We start from the raw sequence: 21,954 nt of genomic DNA on the forward strand, positions 1-21,954 counted from the left end.
TCTTGCTATAATGAAATGGACTAGAGCACTGTGATAGAACACTGTATCTCAATTGGACTGTTAAAGTATTTCATATCTAACATGTCAGCCAACCTTGAACCAGGAAAGCCACAAACATGAGGGTAGAATGAGATGAAAGTAATACCAATTACCTGTTTTCAGTAGCTTTTCCCTGTAAATTCCTCACTCCCCACTGCCATTTTCTGGAACATCTTGTATAACTTTATCTTTGATTTAAAAAATATATTATTAATGGTATTTCTTTTCAACTGAACTTGCAGGACCACTGACACTGAGTAGACAGCTCAGTAGCAATCAAAGGTGTAAAAGATTTATAGAGGAATGAAGGCAGGTTAATTAACATTGATAATATACAGCTGTGGGCTGGCTTCAGGGGCTGTGGGTTGGCTGATGTGGTTAACATGCAGCTGTGGCTGGCTCTTGCTAAGTAGTTAAATAGCTCTAAGGGGTATAAAAGAGGAGGATCAGATAAGGGAAGACCCAGAAGAAACAGATAGAAGAGAGAGTGTACCCCAAATGTAGGAGAAATAAGGAGAGGTCCTGGGAGAAGAAAGGAGCCTGGATGAGGAGAGGTTGGCTGGAAGAGGAGCCTGGAGAAGGAAGGCTGCAGGTGCAGCAAAGGCAGGAAGCAGGGTGGACTGGCCTAAAGAGGATGAAGAGACAGCATGGACAGCGGATGAACTTTTGAAACCTTGTGTGGGGATGGGTGGTGGTGCTAGGGCAAGGTGTGGGAGCTATTTATTGAAGGTAACCTGGTATGTGATAGTAAAAGCCTTGTTGCAGCTGGCTAGTTTTGCTAGTGCTGCAACACAAAGGTATGTTTCTAAAAAAGAACCACCATACTGGATGGCACTGTAAGATGCTTCTTGATTTAGCCTAAGCAGCAATGTGTTAGCCACCATGCTGATGGTGGTAGATTAAGAATTTTTTTGCTGCAGTGCTTAAAATGCTTTGCTGCTCCATGGTGGCATGAAGAATAAAGCTCCTAGGATGTACTTACATGCCACATTGTCTTCCAAGGCAATTGCTGCCACTTCACTTGTGGACAGAAAAGAGTGTACAAAGTTGTACTTTAAGCCAGGTCACTGAAACAATGTGAATAAAACATAATCTTTCAGCAATGCTGATCCTGCTGTTCGAATCACTTCCGTGATCTTGTATTCTGCACCTTGTACAGTGCTGCTACAGTTCTCTACCTAGAGGGTAAGCAGGGAGAAACAGTAGAGGATGGCAAAGGGAGGGGCAGGAATTTTTAAGCCAGTTTTGCTTTTAAAGCAGTCTGTAAGTGAGCTCAGAGCTGGCTTTGGGACCATGAGAGCGATAAACCATCGTGATTTGTTATTTATGCATACTGTTGGGCCACATACAGTGGCATAAGAGCCATTATGGGGTTCCTGTTGACTCACAGGACCACCTTTCTTTTTCTGCCCATTATAAAATAACATCCATGGTTTTCCTGAAAGTCAGAGAGCTTTATGAAGAATGATACTTTGTAATTAATCTTGGGCAGTGTTGTTACCCATCTCTTCTCCACACCACAAACATGCACAGTGTTGCAACATGCTAAAAGCCACCGCACTTTAGCCAAACCAGAGTACTTCTCAGTTGGAAAGCTGCTTTTGGCTGGTTTTGTTTTTGGTTTTTTTTGTTTGTTTTGTTCTGCATGGAGGGCTCAACAGCTGAGGGACTGCAACAGGCCTGTAGGTCCTGCCTCATGCTGCTGATGGGGGGCACATTTGGCAGCTGAGAGTAACCCCCAGCTGGCCCTTGGCTCAGGCTGTGAGGTTTGAGTGGACCCAGGTGTTTTTACTCTTTCACAGGAACCTCAAGTAAATATACTGTGGTAAACAGAGAAATATTACAGTTGTGAGCCAGCATGAACTGAAAATAAGTTTGAAGACTGGAAGTTTTTAATTAAATTCAAATCTATGCTAATGTTGTTTCTCTTTTCTGCTTTTGTCCAGGGGCTGTAGAGATGCCAGCTGAACCCTGCGTGACGTTTCCAGCAGCTTTGGATGTCTTTTGATATCCACTGGGGGGTAAAGCTTTGCACTGTCGCTCTGTTAGCCAAGGGTTACCAAAAGACAGAGGGCTACAACCATGCTCCTCCTGTACTGTTCAGTGTGTCACAAGTCCTAGAAGGCTTTTTATCTGCATTGTACTTCCAGAGCAATACCAAGTAGAAAGAGGGACCAGATAGTCTGCCACCATTTTTTCTCAAGATCAAGCTAAAAAAAAAAAGTTGCAAATACTTGTACAAAAGAAGACGTTGAGATTAGAAAGTGGCAATTTAAAAATGAGATGCATATAATAAAGCGTGATGTTATCAAACAGATTTTATTCCTGCCGTTTAAGACTTCCTTAGAGTGACAGAATAGGGCTTGTTTCTGTCTTTCATTCTCTGAACAGTCTGAATTTATCTCCTCAGAGTAAAAATGTCCTTTTTATACTGTACATTGTGAACTTTGTTTTGTTTGGGTTTTTTCTTACTATTCACAGCAAAGTGATAATATGTGATCATTGACTGCATATGATTCTTTAAGCCATAGAACCAAAAGTTAATAGAAGAAACAGTGTAGTTGAGCTATAATGACATAATAACATTTTTCTGTTTCCTCAGGACCTTTCACTTCAAGGCTATAAACTGTTCTACACACAAATATGTAGCCTACAGTAAGCTTGGTGTACTAAAAGATAACTTGTATTTGTCTTGTTTTAAAAAATGAGGAAGGAGGATGATTGATTTACTGAAATTATTAATCTATCAAGTAATATAATGAAGAGCATGAATAACTACCATACTTGCACACATGGTTTTCTGGATGAGAGCCCGGGTGAGTAGGGAAGCCAGTGCTGGGTACTGAACCAAGAGGAGCCAGCTGTCCTGCTGCTCCACAGATGTGTTTCCACAGTGGAAAATTCTGTCTGTTACTGGTCCTTGCCAGTATTAACAGTTTTTTCACTTTTTTTTTAATGCTGATTTTAATTACATCATTTAGCTCTTAATAGTGCTAAATCAGTTGGCGTTCTTGATGGCTGCTGTTGTATCTTGGCCAACTGGGGATTGGGTTGAAGACCACCATCAGCTAAATTGTAAAGCATCAAAACAAACATCTATTTCACAAATTTTAATACATTTTAATGTAAAATACAGTTTTCCTTCGCAGGGAGTGGCTAGTTTCTCCTTGGTTTCAATCTTTTGGGGAGGAAGGGCAGTAGAGAGGTGTAGGGGGTTGACCCTTGCTGGATGCCAGGTGCTCACTAAAGCTGCTCTACCACTTCCCCTTCTTAGCTGGGCAGGGGAGAGAAAATACAACAAAAGGCTCATGCATTGAGATAAGAGCATGGAATCACTCAGCAATTACTGTCACAGGCAAAACAGTCTCATCTTGGGGAAATTAGTTTATTACCAATCAAATCAGAGTAGGGTAATGAGAAATAAAACCAAATCTTACAACACCTTCATACCATCCTCCTTTCTTCATGAGCTCACCTTCACTCCTGATTATTTCTTCCTGCTGAGCGATGCAAGCGAACAGGGAATGGGAGTTGTGATCAGTTCATCACACGTTGCCTCTGGTGTTCCTTCTTCCTCATTCTCTTCCCCTGCTCCACTGTGGGGTCTCTCCCATGGGAGACAGTCCTCTGTGAACTTCTCCAATGTGAGTCCTTTCCACAGGCTGCAGTTCTTCACACATTGCTCCAGTGTGGGTCCCTTCTGTGGGACAGAGTTCTTCAGGAACAGACTGCTCCAGTGTGGGTTCCCCATGGGGTCACAAGCCCTGTCAGCAAACCTGCTCTAGCCTGGGCTGCTCTCTCCATGGGTCCACAGGCCCTGCCAGGTGCTTGCTCCATCACAGGCTTCCCACCAGGTCCCAGCCTCCTTCAGGCACATCCACCAGCTCTGGTGTGGGATCCTCCATGGGCTGCAGGTGGATATCTGCTCCACTGTTCACTTCCATGCGCTGCAGGGGCACAGCCTGCCTCACCGTGGGCTTCACCACGGGCTGCAGGGGAATCTCTGCTCTGGTGCCTGGAGCAACCCCTGCCCCTCCTTTTCAGTGGCCTTGGTGTCTGCGGAGCTGTTACTCTCTCAGTCTCGCTCCTCTCCTCTGCTGTAGTTCTTCTGCTGTTCCCATCCCCCTTCTTAAACAAGTTATCCCAGAGGTGCTCCCACCATCACTGACTGGCTCAGCCTTGACCAGCAGCGGGCCCATCTCTGAGCCGGCTGGCATTAGCTCCGTCAGACATGGGGGAAGCTTCTGGCATCTTCTCACAGAAGCCACCCCTGTAGCCTGCTGCTACCAAAACCTTGCCATGCGAGCCCCATGCAGAAGGCTGGTGATGGCGAGGGGGAGCTAGCGTTAGGCTTGTTCGTGTCGTGGCTCAGCCTCAGCAGGAAGCTGGGCACTGAAGACCCCTTCCACCAGCCACCAGGCTGCCGGCCTTAGCGGTGTCACCCCAGCATTTGTGATGCTTACTCCGGGATGGCTGAACATACACCTTGAGGCCGCCCAAAAGCTGTCGTTTTCAGGGATGACGTTACTGCCCAGGGTAACGAGGCCTGTTGAGGCAAAGGGGGCAACGCCTAACGCCCGCAGCGTAGTGCAGCCAACACACACACAAGGGGCCTCTGAAGAGAGAGTTAAAAGCGGGGGGCGAGAAGGGCCGGCCCCGTCCCGCAGGCCCGGCGCCGAACCTCGAGCCCCCGCCCTGGGCCGCCGGTGCCGCCTGGCGGCCGCGGGCAGAACGGCGGGCGGAACGGTGCTGCCGCCGCCGCTGTTTCCGGCGGAGCCGTGGGAGGAGGCACCGGGGCGGCGGGGCGGGGCCGGAGCATGGCGGCGCGCGGGGCCGTCCGCTGCCTGCGGGGCTGGCAGGAGGGGCGCCGTGAGTGGCGGGGCGCCGGGCGTGCTTCGGGCTCGTCCCGCGCCGGTGCTTTGAGGGCGGCCGTGCCTGGCCGGGCGGTGCGGTGCGGCGCCGGTCCGGGCCCCGCCGGGCTGCAGAGGCCGCTTTGGGGGGCAGGCCCGGGGCGCCGTGGCGCAGCGCGGGCGCGGCTGGCCTGTGCCTGAGGGAAGGGCCTTTGCAGCCGGGGAGCCTCACGGAGCTTCCCTTGCGTCGGGGTTCTCGGTTTGGCTCCCCGCAGGCGTTGCGGGGGCCGGGGATGGCCGGGCGGTGAGAGCTGCTGGAGTGCTGACCTCGTGCGCATTGAGACAGACGGACAGCTTAGCAGTGCAGTGGCGTGTCTTCCTTTCTGTAGAAACCACCATCTTATAAAAAGGCTTTGAAAAACGATTCTTGCTGATTTTAGATCATTCCTTTTACTAGGGTTCATCTCCACACCAGCTGTTTCGAGACTGACATCTGAGGAAGTGATTCAGATGCGCAATGAGCTCTTCACCAAAGAGAAGGAGAGGCAGTTGTCTCTTTATCCACGAATTGAGAAAATAGAAGTGAAATACACTGGGAAATCGCACCCTGGCAGCGTGTTTGTAATGAACAAAGCTTTGTCTACTCCGTACAATTGTGCCATGCGTAAGTAAATGGACTCTTAAACTAACATTGTGGCACTGACGATGAAAATTGTGCTGCGCGTTGTACTTGTCATCTCAATGTGAAGTGTTAATATTATTGATGTTTTAATGACTGAGATAACAGACATGCATTCAGAATATTTATGTTTTGTAAGTTTAAAGTTCATTTTTACTAAAATACATCAGTAGAAGCTGAGCTGATTTTTGGGTGAGTTAACAGCTCATCCTTCCAAGGAATTTACAGAAGTGACCCTTGCAGTTTGTTGTTACAAATGCAGGGGTCTGAACTGCTGGCTCAGAGCAATATAATTAATAACTGTGTAATACTTTTTTTACTTTCTTTAGACTTAAGTGAATGGCACTGCAAGAAATCTGTTCTAGCTCTTGTGGATGGCGAAGTCTGGGATATGTATAGACCCTTGACCAAATCATGTGAAATTCAGTTCCTTACTTTCAAAGATGAAGATCCAGAGGAAGTAAACAAGGTAGGGCTGTATCTTATCCCATTGTAGGCGACCCTGATTATGACCACTTGATTCCGTATGCCCTTTTTAGTTCCATGTTTGTCTGTTTTCTTGAACTTTGTTGGCATGAAAGTTCAGATATTTTTAGTAGTTGGTTAGTGCATCGTGGTTATCATTAGCTGGACCAGGGTGTGGGCTAGGTGATGTGTGGGCATCCCTTTCAACCTGTATTGTCATATTATTCTAAGATTTCAGATTTAAATATCTCTTGGGAAACCTCTGGCTTGCATTTTAAGTGCGGGTTTGATATTTTTTTTTAATTGATTCTATATGAATCATCATCTCCAAATAGAACTTTAAATACTAGAGACAGCAATGCTTAGGTTGACAGCTAGGTTTGTGCATCATTCAGTTAAATGTAGGTATTCTTTCAGAATAAATAGCTCATGTTTTTCTGATACGGATTGTTAGCTTCTAGGTGATACATCTCTGTTTTGAAATTCTCTTTATAGGCCTATTGGCGTTCCTGTGCCATGATCATGGCATGTGTGTTAAAGCGGGCATTCAAAGATGAGTACTCAGTCAATATGATTAAAGCTCCAGAAGTGCCAGGTGATATAAGTGTTCTATATTCATTGTCTTGTCTTTTGCTGCTTCTTAAGTGAGTGTCTGATAGTGTTACCAAAAGAACAGAGGCTCGTTTTCCAATGATTGATTGGCATTAGCACTGATAAGTGTATTACATACTGTTGTTGTTGTAGCCTTTAGTTAATAGTAATCACACTGAAAACAATTTTGTTATCAAAATACAGAAAATACATCTGTGTTGCAGCTGGGTTTCAGACCAATTAAGTGAAGTGATTTTATGGGTTAAGTTAATAACTCAAGGACACAACCTTTTTATTGTGAAGTTACATGAGTAAGGTATTTAGATGTGATGTATTTCTAATAATTTCATAACCTTACGACCACTTGAGTTACTAAAAATTAGAATGTATAAATCAAGTTGGAAGATTATTGAAGTACAAACAGGGTTGGTAACAACTTTTGCTCATCTGTGACCTGATTTAAGATATATTAAAGTGAGAAAATGCACAAGAGATGAGTTATTTAAATAACAAAGCATGCGTGATTATGCATTTGATATATAAGAAAGTTGGTTGTTGGTCATGTGAAGTCCTTCTGCAATTGATTCCCTTTTTAGCATGTTCAACATTTGTCTTGATTGGGAAGTGTAGAGTGAATATTCCAGTTCTACCAGGGTTTGGAATAATCTTGTATATACTAACCTATATCATTATACCGTATGTATAGAAATAGCGTGAGCTTGCTGGTTTCATAAGCTTGATTTCTAAGATGACAATAACTGAAAATATACACAAAGAGTGTTCTAATGACTCAAAGAAGTTTGTGTTGCCTTTATCATAAATTTGTGCCATGCTTGTGTCATAGATAAACATTTTACTTCAGCTTTAATATTGTCTGATTTCTGTATGTAATAAATTCTTTTTTACAATTTAATGTGTAGATTTACTTTCATGTATGATACATGCAAAGGAAAGAATGAAATGTTTTCAAAGTTGTTTTTTTTTTTTCTTTCAATGTTAGATGCAGTTTTGGGAAGCTGTATAATTGTTTTTCCTCTTTAATGGGATTGTTTTATACTGACATTACATTAAAATAATTTCAAATTACTTTCTCATTCAGTAAAGTGAAATGAAAATGATACAGGTTTCATCTGCCATTTGACTGTATAATCACAGCTGAAAATCAGTGTTTTATAATGGATTTCTTGGGATTATTCTGTTTCTCTTCATGTTGATAGATTTATAAGAATGTATTATGGCAATGAAATACATACTTTGTTACAAACATGAGTATTTTTCTCTTTGGAATTGGAATTGCAGTGATCTCTGGAGCTTTCTGTTATGATGTCATTTTGGACAATAGACTGAATGACTGGAAACCAACAAATGTAAGCACAATAACTTCTTGCCTGGAAAGTTGTATATCTTGCATCCTTGTCCAGTGTTTCTTTTCTAATGGGGGAGAGGGGGCAGTGAGTTTTTTACTTTTTATTGGGTATATCTACACTAGTTTTTTGGGGTTTTTTTGGATGAGGAGTACTCTTTGGTAACTAATCTTGGCATTGACCACATATTGGCTCACATTGCAGAGTGCTTTTACAGCACACAGACTGGGTTCCTTTCAGATGAAACTAAACCTTGAGCTGTCCTCCAGATGCCCACAGGTTTTAGGTCTGTGAGACTAGAGTAACTTCTGGTCTGAAATACAATTTCAAAAACGGTTGGTGGGGCTATTGGAACCTCAGTGCAATCTTTGTTACTATACAGATCTGCTCCTATTCAGCTGCTCTTGCCTAGTAACATAGATGCAACTATAGTGTTTGTGTTATTAGACCCCTTTGAAAATAAAAATGTGTGTAATAATGTGTATTTTCACCTAGTGGTTTACAGCATTATCAGTTGATTGATGTAAAAGAACTGTGAGCACATTCAGCGGAAGCTCACCTTAACATTTTGCTTATATTTTGTGCTCTTCAGTAAATCTAATAATGTAAAACCTCTTAAGTCTCAAAATGCTTTTGGTAGCTGGTGTGATCACAGAGGTTTTACTCATCTGGCACCTGTTCTTGTCGTTATGCCCAGGTATCAGCAGAGGCATGTGTGGCTAACAAAGCAGTATTGGTACAATGCAGAATTTTTCTTCAGTATGATCTTGTAGCTGAAGTAACAGTTTGAAATATTTTCTGTGTGGCTTATAAATTTAATTTCTTGTCATAACAATTTCTTCTTTATCAGTAAACCTGAATTATGCAGAGCTTTGGATTCTGGACCAAGGAGATCAATTTTGATTTATTAAATATTCAGTACTTTTTTCCCTTTGATTCCATCACAATAGAGTTAATTTATAAGTGGAGTCATGACTCTGGGCAAAAAAGATACATAGATGAGTATTTAACAGTAGCAAGATGGTGTATATATGTGTATATATCACGTAGGGAAAACCTGAGAAGTTTAACTCCAATTAACATATATTGTTTCTGATGGAAAAATGCTTTGTGATTTGAATGGGCATTGAATCAGTCCATATAAACAGTGATGATCTGTAGGAATCTGTTGCTGATAAACAGTAAGAGTTACAGTCCTACAGCTATATTCTTATATTTAGTGTTTGTAGTAGATGATCCTTATTGCTTTGACTAATATTTGGTGTTTCCTATGCTGTGCCTACTACAGCTGTGAAACAGTGGTGACAGCTTTATATGTATCAACTGTTTTTTAGGATGACTTCCGTTCTTTTACAAGGGATGCCAGTAAGCTTATTCATAAGGACCTGCCATTTGAAATGCTGCATGTTGAAGCAAAAATAGCACGTGAAATGTTTCAGCATAACAGGTAAGTGTCTGAATTTGCCTTTCTTTTAGAAGGCAATCAGAAATTCATTTAGATCTCTCTTGGTTTTGTAAATCTAAAATAAGAAGTGACATATGAAGTAAGAAGGTACTTCCCCTGCTACCCTGAATGAGCCTGCCTCCATTCTGTTTGTTTGCACCTTATTTCATTTTTAATGTTCTCTCCAGAGGCCAACACCAGGCGCCTTTACTGGGTGTAGTTTTGTGACAAATGGAAAGACTGTAGAGGACTTAGTTTAATATTGAGCTTCAAGATTTCACTGCTTTTGAGTTGAAGCTCTGGTGGTTAGACTTGATGTGCTAGTTACTCTCAGCCTTTGCTGAGAGGCTTTCATATTCGGAGAAATGCAGATTTTTCATATCTTGGTATCTTCATATGAAGATTTGATGAAATGCAGGTTTTGAGCTCTGCAGGGGGAAAATGGATAAAAACTCTGGCCTGTGCTATAACAGAATTTCAAAACACTCCAGTCTTTGCTGAAAAAATGCTTAATCAATGTTTTGGGAAAAAATTCTCTGGTCCACAGCTTTTTGGCGGTTGGAGAGAGGTGGGGGAAATGATAAATATTTTATCTTTTTGTGAAGGGAAAAAAATATGCTAAGGCTGCAAAAATAAATATTTTTTTAGTTTAATAATTAAGATGATATTAATGTGACATACAGACTAGCATCTCTGCTGTGTTGGCTGGGAAGCATTGACAGCAGGTGGGAGCTGACTTTTGGTAATAGCTTTAGACGTTTTATGTGTATTTTTCTGTGTGTAGAAAGAGCAGAGAACACTTTGCTGTCTTGCAGATGACCAGCTGTTGAGGACTGCACATTGTTGCATAAGATCAGTTTAGGTGATTTGATAATGTCTTCTAGTCTTACATGTGACTTGAAAATCTTATTTTTATTTGAAGTGGTAGGTTCATTTTATTTTTCTGAATAAAACTGCTGAGAGAGCATGGCCTTCCTATAACAGATGTGCAGAACAGAATACACTAGAATAGTCTAATCTCATTTGGAAGGGCCCTACAATGATCATCTAGTCCAGCTGCCTGACCAGTTCAGGGCTGACCAAAAGTTAAAGCATGTTGTCCAAATGCCTCTCTAAACATCGCCAGGCTTGGGACATCAACCACCTCTCTAGAAAGCCTGTTCCAAGTGTTTGACCACCCTCTTGGCAAAGAAATGCTTCCTAATGTCCAGTCTAAACCTGCTCTGGAGCAGCTTTGAACCATTCCCATGTGTCCTGTTAGTGGATTCCAGGGAGAAGAGCTCAGCACCTCCCTCTCTGCTTCCCCACCTCAGGAAGCTGTAGAGAGCCATAAGGTCACCCCAGAGCCACCTTTACCCCAAACTAGATAAGCCCAAAGTTCTTAGCCAGTCCTCATGGGACATGCCTTCCAGCCCTTTCACCAGCTTTGTTGCCCTCTGGATGCATTCAGGGACCTTCTTCACATCCTTAAATAGTGGGGCCCAGAACTGCACACGGTACTGCAGGTGAGGCCACACCAACGCTGAATACAGCGGGATAATCACCTCTCTCGACTGGCTGGTTATGCTGTGTTTGATGCACCCCGGGATGCATTTTGCCCTCTTGGCTGCCAGGGCACCCAGCTGACTCGTACTGAGCCTGCTGCCAACCAGCACCCCCAGATCCCTTTCTGCGGGGCTGCTCTCTGCCACTCCTCTCCCAGTTTGTACTTGTGCCTGTCATTACTCCCTCCCAGGTGCAGAATCCGGCATTTGGACTTGCTAAATTTCATCCCATTAGTCATTGCCCAGTGTTCCAATCTATCTAGATCTTTCTGCAAGGCCTCTTGTCCATGAAGAGAGTCAACAGCACCCCCCAGTTTGATACCATCAGCAAACTTGCAAATGGTGCATTCAACTCCTGCATCCAGATCGTTGATTAATGTATCGAACGGAACTGGCCCTAGAGTGGAGCCCTGAGGAACACCGCTGGTGACTGGTCGCCAGCCAGATGTGGCCCCATTCACAGCAAGTCTTTGAGCTCTGCCCTTCAGCCAGTTCTTCACCTGGTGCCCTGTGAACCCACTCATCCCACAGTTGTGCAGTTCGTCCAGAAGGATGCTGTGAGGGACAGTATCAAAAGCCTTAACTAAAATCCAGAAAAATGACATCCATGGCCTTTCATTCATCCACTAGGCAGGTGATCTTATCATAGAAGGTTTTTCTAGGAACTGAGGTTAGACTGGCAGGTCTGTATGACATGCTTTAAGAAACATCAGTATGTTTTGTCCTATAAAATTAAGGCTTTAAACCTGTTTCAAAGCTCACATAAATAGGAGCATGATTTTTGAGAATGCTTCTTAAATTGATCTCTTAAGTATTTTTATAAGAACTGGGTGCTAAAGGTGAGGATTTTTAAAATCTTTTTTTTTTGTCTTATTCAGATACAAAATGGAGATGATAGAACGAAAAGCTTCTCAGAATACGGAAGGAATTGTAATGTTACATAGGTGAGCAAAACTGCACTCTTACTCTATAAGGATTTTCTGAAATATTTGCTAATACAAATTCTGCAAATGAGAGCAGTAAGCTACTTATGGTGGTTTTCAATTTAGGAATCACTTGTATTTATTGCTGTCTGTAGTCTGTCTTACAAAGCTGTTGTTTAGGTGTGGGATTTTGTTTTTTATACAACTGTTGTTTTGTGATACTTACACTTGGTGGGTCTCACTATGTTTCTGTTAAAGGTGGTAAGTGCTGGAGAAGTCTTACTGCCTTAGATGCTTTTATGTAAAATCTAAATAAATCTCTAGAGCTTGACAGGTTAAATAAAATACAAACCAAATACTTGTTTGAAAACAAGAGTTAGGACTGTATAGTGGATTTTTCTTCCAAAGTTGTCAAGATCTTCTGTCATGGTTTAACCCCAGCCAGCAAGTAAGCACCACACAGTCACTTGCTCACTTCCCTGCCCCCAGCAGGATGGGGAGGAGAATTGTGGAAAAAGGTAAAACTCATGGGTTGAGATAAGAGCAATTTAATAATTGAAATAGAAGAAAATATAATAATAATAATAACAATAACAGTAATGAAGAGGAGGGGGGAGAGAGAGGAATAAAATGCAAAAGGAAGAAAAACCCAAGTGATGCACAATACAGCTGCTCATGACCCACTGACTGATGTCCAGCCCAAGCAGTGACTGGCAGGCCCTGGCCAAGTCCACCCAGTTTATATAGGGGCATGACTTTCTATGGTATGGAACATCCCTTTGGCTGGTGCAGGTCACCTGTCCTGGCTGTGTCCCCTCCCAGTTTCCCGTGCCCCTCCAGCCCTCTCCCTGGCAGGGCCTGAGGAACTGACAAGCCCTTGACTTAGTGTATGCATTACCCAGCAACAACTAAAACATCAGTGTGCTATCAACCTTATTCTCATACTAAATTCAAAACACAGCATTGTACCAGCTACTGAGAAGCAAACTAACTGTCCCAGTGGAAACCAGGACCTTCCTAACTGACAGGTTACTGCCTTGTGGTGGTGATGAGAATGGAGCTGGCTGCTGGTATACAGTGTAAAGATAGAAAGTTCTTTGGCTGGAGGCAGGAAGCTTGTATTGTAACTTGCACGTAAAAGAATTTGTGACTAGCTTAGGCTGGTGTAGGATGCTCAGTTTTCTAGATGTTTAAATCGTTCTGCATTTGATTTTGGAGTTCACATCTCTAAAGGAACAGATGTCTTTGCAGCAATGGTTCTTGAAATTTTAGAACAATATTGTGTCTGTTCTCTCCTTCCTTGCACTCTGTAGCTCATTCCATAAGAGGGAAAGTGGGCTTACCTATTGATTTCTGAGAGCTATTTGTTCTCAGTATTCTTTTGCTGTACATCATCTTGCCTCTCACTTAATTGATTTTCAGTTTTCCAAGACCTGAAAGGGAAATACCTGTGCAGGTTTTAAATGCTGTACTGTGGAAAATACTGTCGAGACAAATCTTTTTCTGGTGAATGGCAGCTTCATCCCGCTTTTCAAGCCAACATGGCTTCAGAGATTTGTTAAACCTAGGATTCTCTTTCTATGAGGTTTAAATCTCCTAAGGTTGTTTTAGGAAACCGTGTGACCTGTACTTTTGCTCCAGGAAACTTAGAAGTGCCAATCTAGTGATTTGGTTTGAGATTTCTGTGGATTTTCTTTCATCTGTTTTGTAGATAAGAATTTGCTATTCAAAAATAAAAACAAATAGGCTTGTACTTCTCTCCAGCTGTATTTGACATAGGTTTTTTGTTTTCTCCCATCAGGTTTGGTGACTTTGTAGATGTTAGTGAAGGCCCTCATATTCCAAGGACAGGTTTCTGTTTCCAGTATGAGATAACGGCAGCCCATAACCTTCAGACTAATGAATCTGAACTGATAAGGAGGTTCCAGGGTGTGTCCCTGCCAGTCCATTTAAAGGTAACTAATCCATTTTGTACAGGTTTTCTTTCTTTAAGTTACGGCATTTGCCTTACTTTCCAGCCTTGATTATATGCTGTGCTGGTAACTGAATGTAATTCAGAGGTGAGAACAGTAGCAGAAAGGGAAGGCTCATGATGATGGCTGTGTTGAATATTTGGGGTTTCTTTTCCTGGAACTATTGTGGATGTGAAATCAGAACTAGAAAAGTTTGCATCAGAAGGCCCTTGATGTTATTTTTCAGTACTGAAAGTGTTGTTTCAGTTGTGCAGTTTCTGTATGGACATTTAATTCACCTTGCCTTAGTTGTGCATGCTGATCTTCTGAAACTGAGGCCTCTGACGGTGTTTATTCAGATTCAGAAAAGAGCAGAACTTGAAATTTGTACTCATGATAAAGGATACCATTTCATAGTCTTTCATGACACCTAAGTAAAACTTAACAACTATAACAAAAAAAGTCCTAGCAGTAATCAATCTTCAAGGCTTTGCAGAACTGTGGGTGGAGATGAGTCTTTCTCCCCATTCCTGTTGACTTAGGTGATTTTGACCTGTGGTCTAGCACATGTGCTATTGTCTCAGGTGGGGAAATTTTCAAGGGACAAGGGGCACTGGGTTCCTCACCTCACCTCTGTGTTTCCTTCCTCATCATAAGATTTTGCCCATTACGCCCTCAATGATTCCACACAGTGAACGGATGTGATCGGCGTTTATTTAAGTCCCTTAAAAGAACATGTGCAAATTGGACACTCAAATCATAAGCTGTAGCATCTGAATTAGGAATTGTTATGGTTTTGTGCCAGCATTTCTATGCAGTTGTCAGAATCTATTCTAAGGTGTGGTGTTTTTTTTAACCTACACTAACATAATTTAATGACATTTAATACAGGCTCACCATGTCGTGTGGCACAAACTGCTGGAAAGATCAAAGAGGCTGGTAAGTCTCGTTAGTGATGAATATTACCAAATACAAAGATATGCTGTGATAGAGTAGAATTTGAATGATTAGGGATGGGTAATATGTTCAAGAAAATACCTTTAGGAAGGGAAATATTTGCAGGTGAAGAAAAATGGGATGCACGGGAAATCTAACTGCTGTGTAGTAGAGGATGTGCTAGTATTGTTTCTGAAGTCTGATTATTAAAATGCATTGTACAGTTAAAACATACATTATTCAATTGATATAATTTGTACTATTAAAAAAAACAACCTTGGAGTGAATAATATCAGACTTTCCATCTATGGCTCTGAAGCTGTCTGCTTCTGCAAGTCCCATATACTTTTTATAGTAATTTCTCTAAGCTGTTGTTAATTATCACTTTAAACTATATTAGTATTTTTCAAATTCAATTCTAGAATTATTATTGGTATCACGTGTGTAAAATTCAAAATTATTTTTCCCTGTTTTAATCACAAACATGATATAAGAAGTCTAAAATAATGGAAGAATGTATTTACACTTACCCAGATTTTAAGTAATAAGTTTTCTGCCACAGGTTAGGAGAACACATGCAAACATGTTTCTGATAAGGAAATGCAGGGGTAAAATCTAGTACCACTGGGTGAACTGAGGTGGAAGCTACTGGGCGTACAAGGGAATGCTATTTCAGTCAACTGCATAAATGCACTAGTTTGGGTATTTTTTGCCTGTTTAAAACCTACATGGAAAAGAAGAGTTCCTTGCAAACATTCTTCTGTTAAACAACCAATGTTTCAAAGTTGGAATGTACTTACCCAAGAGAAGCTTTACAATGACTGAGTAAATGGAAAAGGCAAATTTTTAAGATATATGGAACTATAAAATACCCTAAGCTGCATATGACCAGAGACTCACTATCAAGGCGTGGTTAAATGTAGGAGATCTTCGTAAGAGTTAGACAGCAGATGTTTTGGAGCCTTCAGATCATATATTTTACTTATTTGTGTGGCAAGAGAAGAAAACAGTGCTGAAACTTGTTAATCAAAGATGTGTTCAGAACCTAGCCCACGTTATTTTTCTATGAAATAACTTTGAAGATACTTGTCATTCAGGTTGTTTAACTTTAGAGAAAATAATTGTCTTTGCAGGCTGTCCTACAAGTGACAGTATGAGGAGAGCATTTCCAGCATCAAGGATAATTAAATAATTGTTAAAAATATAACAAAATTGATTTTTCTGCAGGTCACTGAAGAAAAATACTTGGAAGCAACAGCAGAACATCAAGAGGCAAAAGTTGAAACTGAAGAAGGAAAAACTGTATCAATTTAAATTAAGTTTAACCTCTAAATGTACATAATAAAATGTGTATTTTTACATGATATATTTGTGCTGCATAGAAAGATTTCTCAGGTAATCAATTTGAATTCTGTGGACCTAAATCACAGATACATACAAAGCCATTATCAGACATTTCAGTCCACTTTAAAGATTTCACTCCAAAAAACACCCCCCAAAAAAAGGGGACGTGTGTGTGTGTGTTATAAAATTGCTTGGAGGGGGAAATTACATATCTAATATTATAACAACCCTTTAGGGAAAAATATGTTTTATTTGCGATAACTCATCTTGCAAGTTATCCTTGTTATCTTGACAACAATTGTATGTGTTGGTACATTGTCCTCTGATTAGTGCAGTTTGGCCTACAGACTGGCAGCTGAAAAGGCCGTCCCCTTTTTCTTGGTGTCATTTCAAGACCCTTTGTTTGGCCTTCCATTAAGAAAATATTTAATTCCAATTTCTGACCTGATGTGTTTGTTTCTTGCCAAAACTTCATGATGAAATTCCACTGAGTTCTTTGCCTACTACAATAGAAGGTTGAGACAAATAATATCTTACAAAAAACCCCAAACCAAACAAAAACAAAAAAGTGCTCTTTCAGAAGCCCTTAAATTACAAAATAATACTATTTTACTGATTTGATTTCCTGTCAGAATTGAAATTACTCTATTGTGTTTCCGATTCAAAAGACTCCATTCAGTAGACAACTGTGTAATTACCATTGCTTTACTAATACAAAAATACCAGAATGTAAATGCTGAAAAGTTCTTTGAGTTTAATATTTTCTGCTGTATAAGTGCAGTTAAAGATAATTTTCCAGAGTAGGACCAGGCATGTAGTCTTACTTGCACCCTTAGTGTAGCAGGTTTTATTATGCATTTTCATTCTTTGATATTTAAATACCAAAATTAAATTTCACAAGGGCTTTTCTGACCTAATTTTCATCCCTAGCTTGTTAGAGCTGTTACCATACCAGAAGAGATTTTTATTACTTTTTGAAGTGCAAATATTTTCTCCAAATTTTATCCCGATTACTATTTTTACTATTAACTGCGTCATTTTCTTTCTAATCAGTTGACAGTATAGTTTGTATGAGGGAGGGTGGCAGTTCGGTAGAATACATTTAGGTAAGGAAATCTTAACTTAGCTTAATTGAACTAAATAGTAAGTAGATGCTGAATGGGTCAGAACACAGCAGAAGAAATGCAAGTGGTAAAAGTAGCTTTTGATGAAATTGCAGAAACCTGTTTAAGGTGTGTGCTGAAGTGTGTGTGTGCTGCTCGGCATTTCTGTGCTTAGTGCAACCTTTCGCTGTTCAGATTTACTGGCATACAGCGGAGTTTGATACGTATGTTGATAAGCTAACAGTCTGCGACCCCTGGTTTAGTTTCTTGTTCACCACAACACAGCTTTAAAGCACAGTCTGTGCCTTCTCAGAGTACTTGAAAAACTGATATTTCGCCCCGCCCCCCGGTCTTGATTAATGTTGCAGAGGACTTTTAATAATGGTATCAGGTGCTTATTTTCTTAAGTAAGATTCTTGATTTAAGGTCTACTCTAAGACTACACACACAGATTCTGCATATTTTCTTCAGACTATAAGTGGTCTTTGCACTGAACTTGAAATAATTTGTGTGTCTTTTGAACCTGACCTTCTGGAGTGTACTTTGGCTTTGGACCTATTGGTGTGGTGTGCTGAAGAAGCAGGCATTGGCTCCCGCCCCGAGGAGCGCAACATTTGCTTTCTTGTTTTTGTTTTTTGTTTGTGAGGTACCTGCCACCTCTGATTAACCCAAGACCACAGGGAGGATATGCCAGTGGGGTCTCATCTGGGTGGTCTCTTTTTGAACCTTAAGCCAATTATATCACCAGCCCACACGGTCTCCTGATGCCTGCTCGGTGCTCTGGGAATGCAGAATTCCTCCTGGATTCCCCCACTTGCAGAGGAAGCTGGGAATGCTGCTTCCCCTTAGGAAATAGTTTAACCTGAGCCGGAATTTCATGTTTCAGAGCTCTTCGGGTTTATTTTGAAGGGGGTGTGTGCCCAGCTTTTTGTACTGCTGTGAGCAGTGTGACAGGCGTGTGGCTGGGCTGAAAGCTCCGGAGCGGGGGGTCCCGTGTCCTGACCCTCAGCGGGTCGGTGGCACTGGGGAACGGGGCGCTGCCCAGCTTCTGCCGCCAGGGGGCAGCAGCGGCGGCCCGGCGGGGTGGGGGCATCCCTGGGGAAGGGACGGGGGCAAGCGCAGAACTTGCCGAAAATGCTGTCGGGGGGCGCCAGCCCCCGCCCCGCTCCGCCCGGCTTCCCCGGGGGTCTGGGCGTGAAGGGGGGAAGCTCAGACCCCGGCGGAGCTGGGTGGTAGCTCGCCGCCCGGCCTGGGGTGGGTGCCCGAGGGCGGCCCCTCCTGCGGCGGGCGGGCGGGCGGGGGGCGGCCGCTGCTCACAGCGGGCGGTAGCGGTTGGAGGAGAGCTGGCTAACAGGAGGTAGCAGCTACTTCTTTCTTCCCACCGATGTGCCGGGGACAGCAATGTTCGATGCAGGAGATGTAGCCTGGATTCCCCGTTCTGCCAAGGAGGGGTTCAGAGCCGTGTGTGTAGGGAGAAACATCCGTGTGTGTTTTGGGGGGGTGGGGGTGGCTCATAAGGCACTTCTGAGGTGCTTCCTACCTCATCTGTAAGAAGTGATGCCCCTGCTAGAAAAAAGCCCTAAAGATTTCTTGGATAGGCATAACAGCAGATGGGAACGGTGCTCTCGGCAGCCACAGAGCAATGGCGAGATGCGGTCCCCAACCTCAGGGCCGTTTCTGTATGTTACCATCAGTCGTTGGCGTATAAAATGCTGAAATTACCTACCAAGGGGAATGTTAGGGCAGCTAGGCTAAGCTAGGGCTTCTGTTCCCTTTTTGACTGAAGGATTTCTGAGCTTGCACTGAACTTCAGGGTGTTACCAGCCTGGCCGGCTCTTTGGGGCTGTGCTCCGACGTACCTCTGGAACTACAGCTATATACGGAACTTAAAGCTGTGGGGTAATATAAAACATCCAGACGAGCTCTGAGTATGGCAAAGCTCTGGCTGGGTGTGGATTCTAGATGTGTGTGCACTGTCCTGCCTACCGTGGGGCCTGCCCCAATCTTCTCCGTTGGAAGTAGCCCAAGGAGACCACACTAGCTCAGCTCAAAGAGCGACAAGAAAGTAGATGCTGTTATTTTTCTATACTGAATGCCATCCATCCCAGAAACTACAGGTATCAGGGGAGGGTAGATGGACAAGGGAGACTGTAGAATTAAGCCAAGTCCCCTCCTTGGCTACTTCTCTTTTTTAAATGGATTTTCAGGTGTAAGGAGGCAGTTTATACTGTATCCATTCAGTAAAAGAAATGCAGAGCCAGCTAAAGGTAAGGAAGAATCTAGGAAGACACCATACTGCAAATCTAGGTGATGGAGAAGGGGGAGGGGGGTGAATTAGGCTGATGTACATAACCAGAAGAGGACACTGGCCAGATTCTGATAAGGAATAAATAAGGAAGAATTTTTTTTTATGATGAAGGTGGTGAGACACTGGGACAGATTGTTCAGAGAAGGTGTGAATACCCTGACCCTGGAAATGTCCAAGGCCAGGCTGGATGGGGCTTTGAGCAACCTGGCGTGGTGGCGGGTGTCCCTGCGCATGCCAGGGGGGCTCAACTAGGTGATCTTTAAGGTCCCTTCAAACCCGAACCATTCTAAGATTTTATGATGACAAGGGGAAAAGACAGGAATTGATGCGTTCTTCCTTGTTGCACATCCTGGCACTATCTTTGTGGCTTCTCACATTCAAATTGTTCCTCCTTCTACCTCTTGTTTGAAAGAGATTTGGAGCTTCTCCAAACTGCAGAATTTTTGCCCTGAGCTCAGGACTGTTGAGCCTTTTATTTGTTTTATCCAAAAAGGAAACTTTGTAACAAGTTTAAAGCTACATGGTGTCCTAATCCTGAGAGGTGCAGTAGGAAGGTTGAGCTGAGTCAGTTCCAGCTTTGTATACAGGTTACCTGATCAACTGAGGTTTGTTTTTTTTTTTATCCAAAGAAATATTCTGTGAATCATGTTATCATGGATTTTGGAGATAGAAAAGGCAATTATGATGTAGTCTGACTTCATAATGGGAGGACTTAAATGTCAAGACAAAGTTATTTTTTTCTTACCAAGGCAGTGAATTTTTTCCCTGGGAAACTGAACACATGCAAGTGATGAAAACGCTCAGTCATCAGTAGACATGGACGGCTTTTATGACAGCAACCAGAATGAGCTTCCCTTTCTGTTTTAACCTCTGGCAAGAAGTAATCTCTTACCACTGTTTGGTAATTTACCTAATGCTATACTACCCAGTTTATCGCAATACTTTGGTATTTGAGGCCAGTGAACTTGCTAGTGCAGCTACTTTTATTTTACTAGTTTTTTTAAGGACTCCAGAAACAGGAACTCAGTATCATAGAGGCATTCGATGGGAAGAGTTGGCAGCAGATGTTTCTTGAAGAACACCAACAATCTGAAAATGGTAATGCTATCATGCTGTGGTCTTTCACAAGATTTAACCCCAGTCATGGACAGCATTAACATTTTTTCAGAGTAAAAGGAAAAAGTATTTTTAAAATATCTGCTAATATAATATCTACAACTTAATATGCCAGCTTTTCTGGGAAATCAGCTATGTGGAAAAAATATGTATAAATCATCTAATGACTATATATTTGCTATCTATTTCTTAAGTTTGCAGGTTATTCAGCTTATGTTTGAAAGAAAGAAAATGCAATGGAACATACATATAATTTTTATAGCGTGGCTATGAATTAGAATGGTGAGTGGCAAGACCTGCTTTCTTCCTTAATATACCTTCTATTGGCACGTGTCTTTGTACGATAGAAATGGGAAGGCCGGGCTGGGGCGTGAAAGGTGGGGTGAGGTAAGGAAGTCACAGCTGGTCATTGTTTCAGTACTGTGTCATTCAGAAGCGCCAAGGACAGTACTGTTCTCCAAGTGTGCTGCTCTGATGATAATTAAAGCCCTTGAAGAAGGGAAATAAATCCTTTACTGGTTGCAGGCTTGGGGTGCTGTGCAGTAGATGAGATTTCTTTGAATGCAATGAGGAATCAAGGAAAATATTATGCAATATCTTCCTTTTGTAAGCACTATTGATGGAATAAAGGTTATCGCATAATTAATATTTCACTTTAATCTTACATCCCATGGGGATGTATGGTTGTGGAGACAAGCTCAACAGCATCACCAAGTTTCTGTGTTTGACAGAAATCTTAGCTTTAAAATTGTCTTTCTGTGTCAGTCATGCAGCTAGGTGTTCCGTAAGTACTGCAACCATGTCAGGGCAGCACTGGGCTTGCTGCTGGTTCTCTGGTAACTGCACCATGGAGAAGACAAGAAGCAGTGACCTGCAAGCCTGGGACCGCCCTGCTCCTAGGGGTTTGGGGACCACCTTGGCTTCAATAAGAGAACTGATACTGCCAAACCTTGCCTTAGACAGAGAGGGAAATCGAACTGTGCTTCACTGTTCACCCTAGTTCCCAGAAATGAGAATTCTTATTGACTTTACTCCTTTGCCACAATTTCCTTCCCACTTTCAAAGCTGTTTTTCCTGCAAAATGAATAGGAACATGCTTTTCTTTAACAAAAATGTGCTTTACTTTGAGAATGCCCTCTCAGAGCTATGGCTCTGGCTTTGGAAGGGGTGAAGCTTTTTGGTGATCATGGCCCCTGTGCATCCCCAGGGGAGCCACTGAGCTTACAGCCTGGTTTGGAAAATATTTACACCTTGCAGCAGTTGTGTCTGAGTGGAAAAATCACATTCAGTGAGACT

The 21,954-nt window shown here is 42.4% G+C and overlaps 1 protein-coding gene across 1 annotated transcript; it reads left to right on the plus strand.

Annotated features, from left to right (window-relative positions):
• The first annotated feature begins 4,826 nt into the window (after window positions 1–4,826).
• Window positions 4,827–16,151, plus strand: MRPL39 (mitochondrial ribosomal protein L39). Its single transcript, XM_055702656.1, has 10 exons — window positions 4,827–4,908; window positions 5,347–5,553; window positions 5,898–6,037; window positions 6,529–6,628; window positions 7,924–7,991; window positions 9,323–9,435; window positions 11,855–11,920; window positions 13,701–13,854; window positions 14,743–14,790; window positions 16,015–16,151. The coding sequence occupies exons 1-10, from the start codon at window positions 4,857–4,859 to the stop codon at window positions 16,099–16,101; spliced, it is 1,035 nt and encodes a 344-aa protein (XP_055558631.1). The 5' UTR covers window positions 4,827–4,856; the 3' UTR covers window positions 16,102–16,151.
• The last annotated feature ends 5,803 nt before the right edge of the window (window positions 16,152–21,954 follow it).

Source organism: Falco cherrug, chromosome 2 (genome assembly GCF_023634085.1).
Source record: "Falco cherrug isolate bFalChe1 chromosome 2, bFalChe1.pri, whole genome shotgun sequence".
NCBI lineage: Eukaryota > Metazoa > Chordata > Aves > Falconiformes > Falconidae > Falco > Falco cherrug.

Bases quoted from the DNA above. Each gene is read 5' to 3' on its own strand.
- MRPL39 (XM_055702656.1), top strand. From the start codon at position 4,857: ATGGCGGCGCGCGGGGCCGTCCGCTGCCTGCGGGGCTGGCAGGAGGGG. The intron at 7,992-9,322 runs GTAAGCACAATA...ACTGTTTTTTAG, and splicing joins ATGACTGGAAACCAACAAAT to GATGACTTCCGTTCTTTTAC. The intron at 9,436-11,854 runs GTAAGTGTCTGA...TGTCTTATTCAG, and splicing joins GAAATGTTTCAGCATAACAG to ATACAAAATGGAGATGATAG.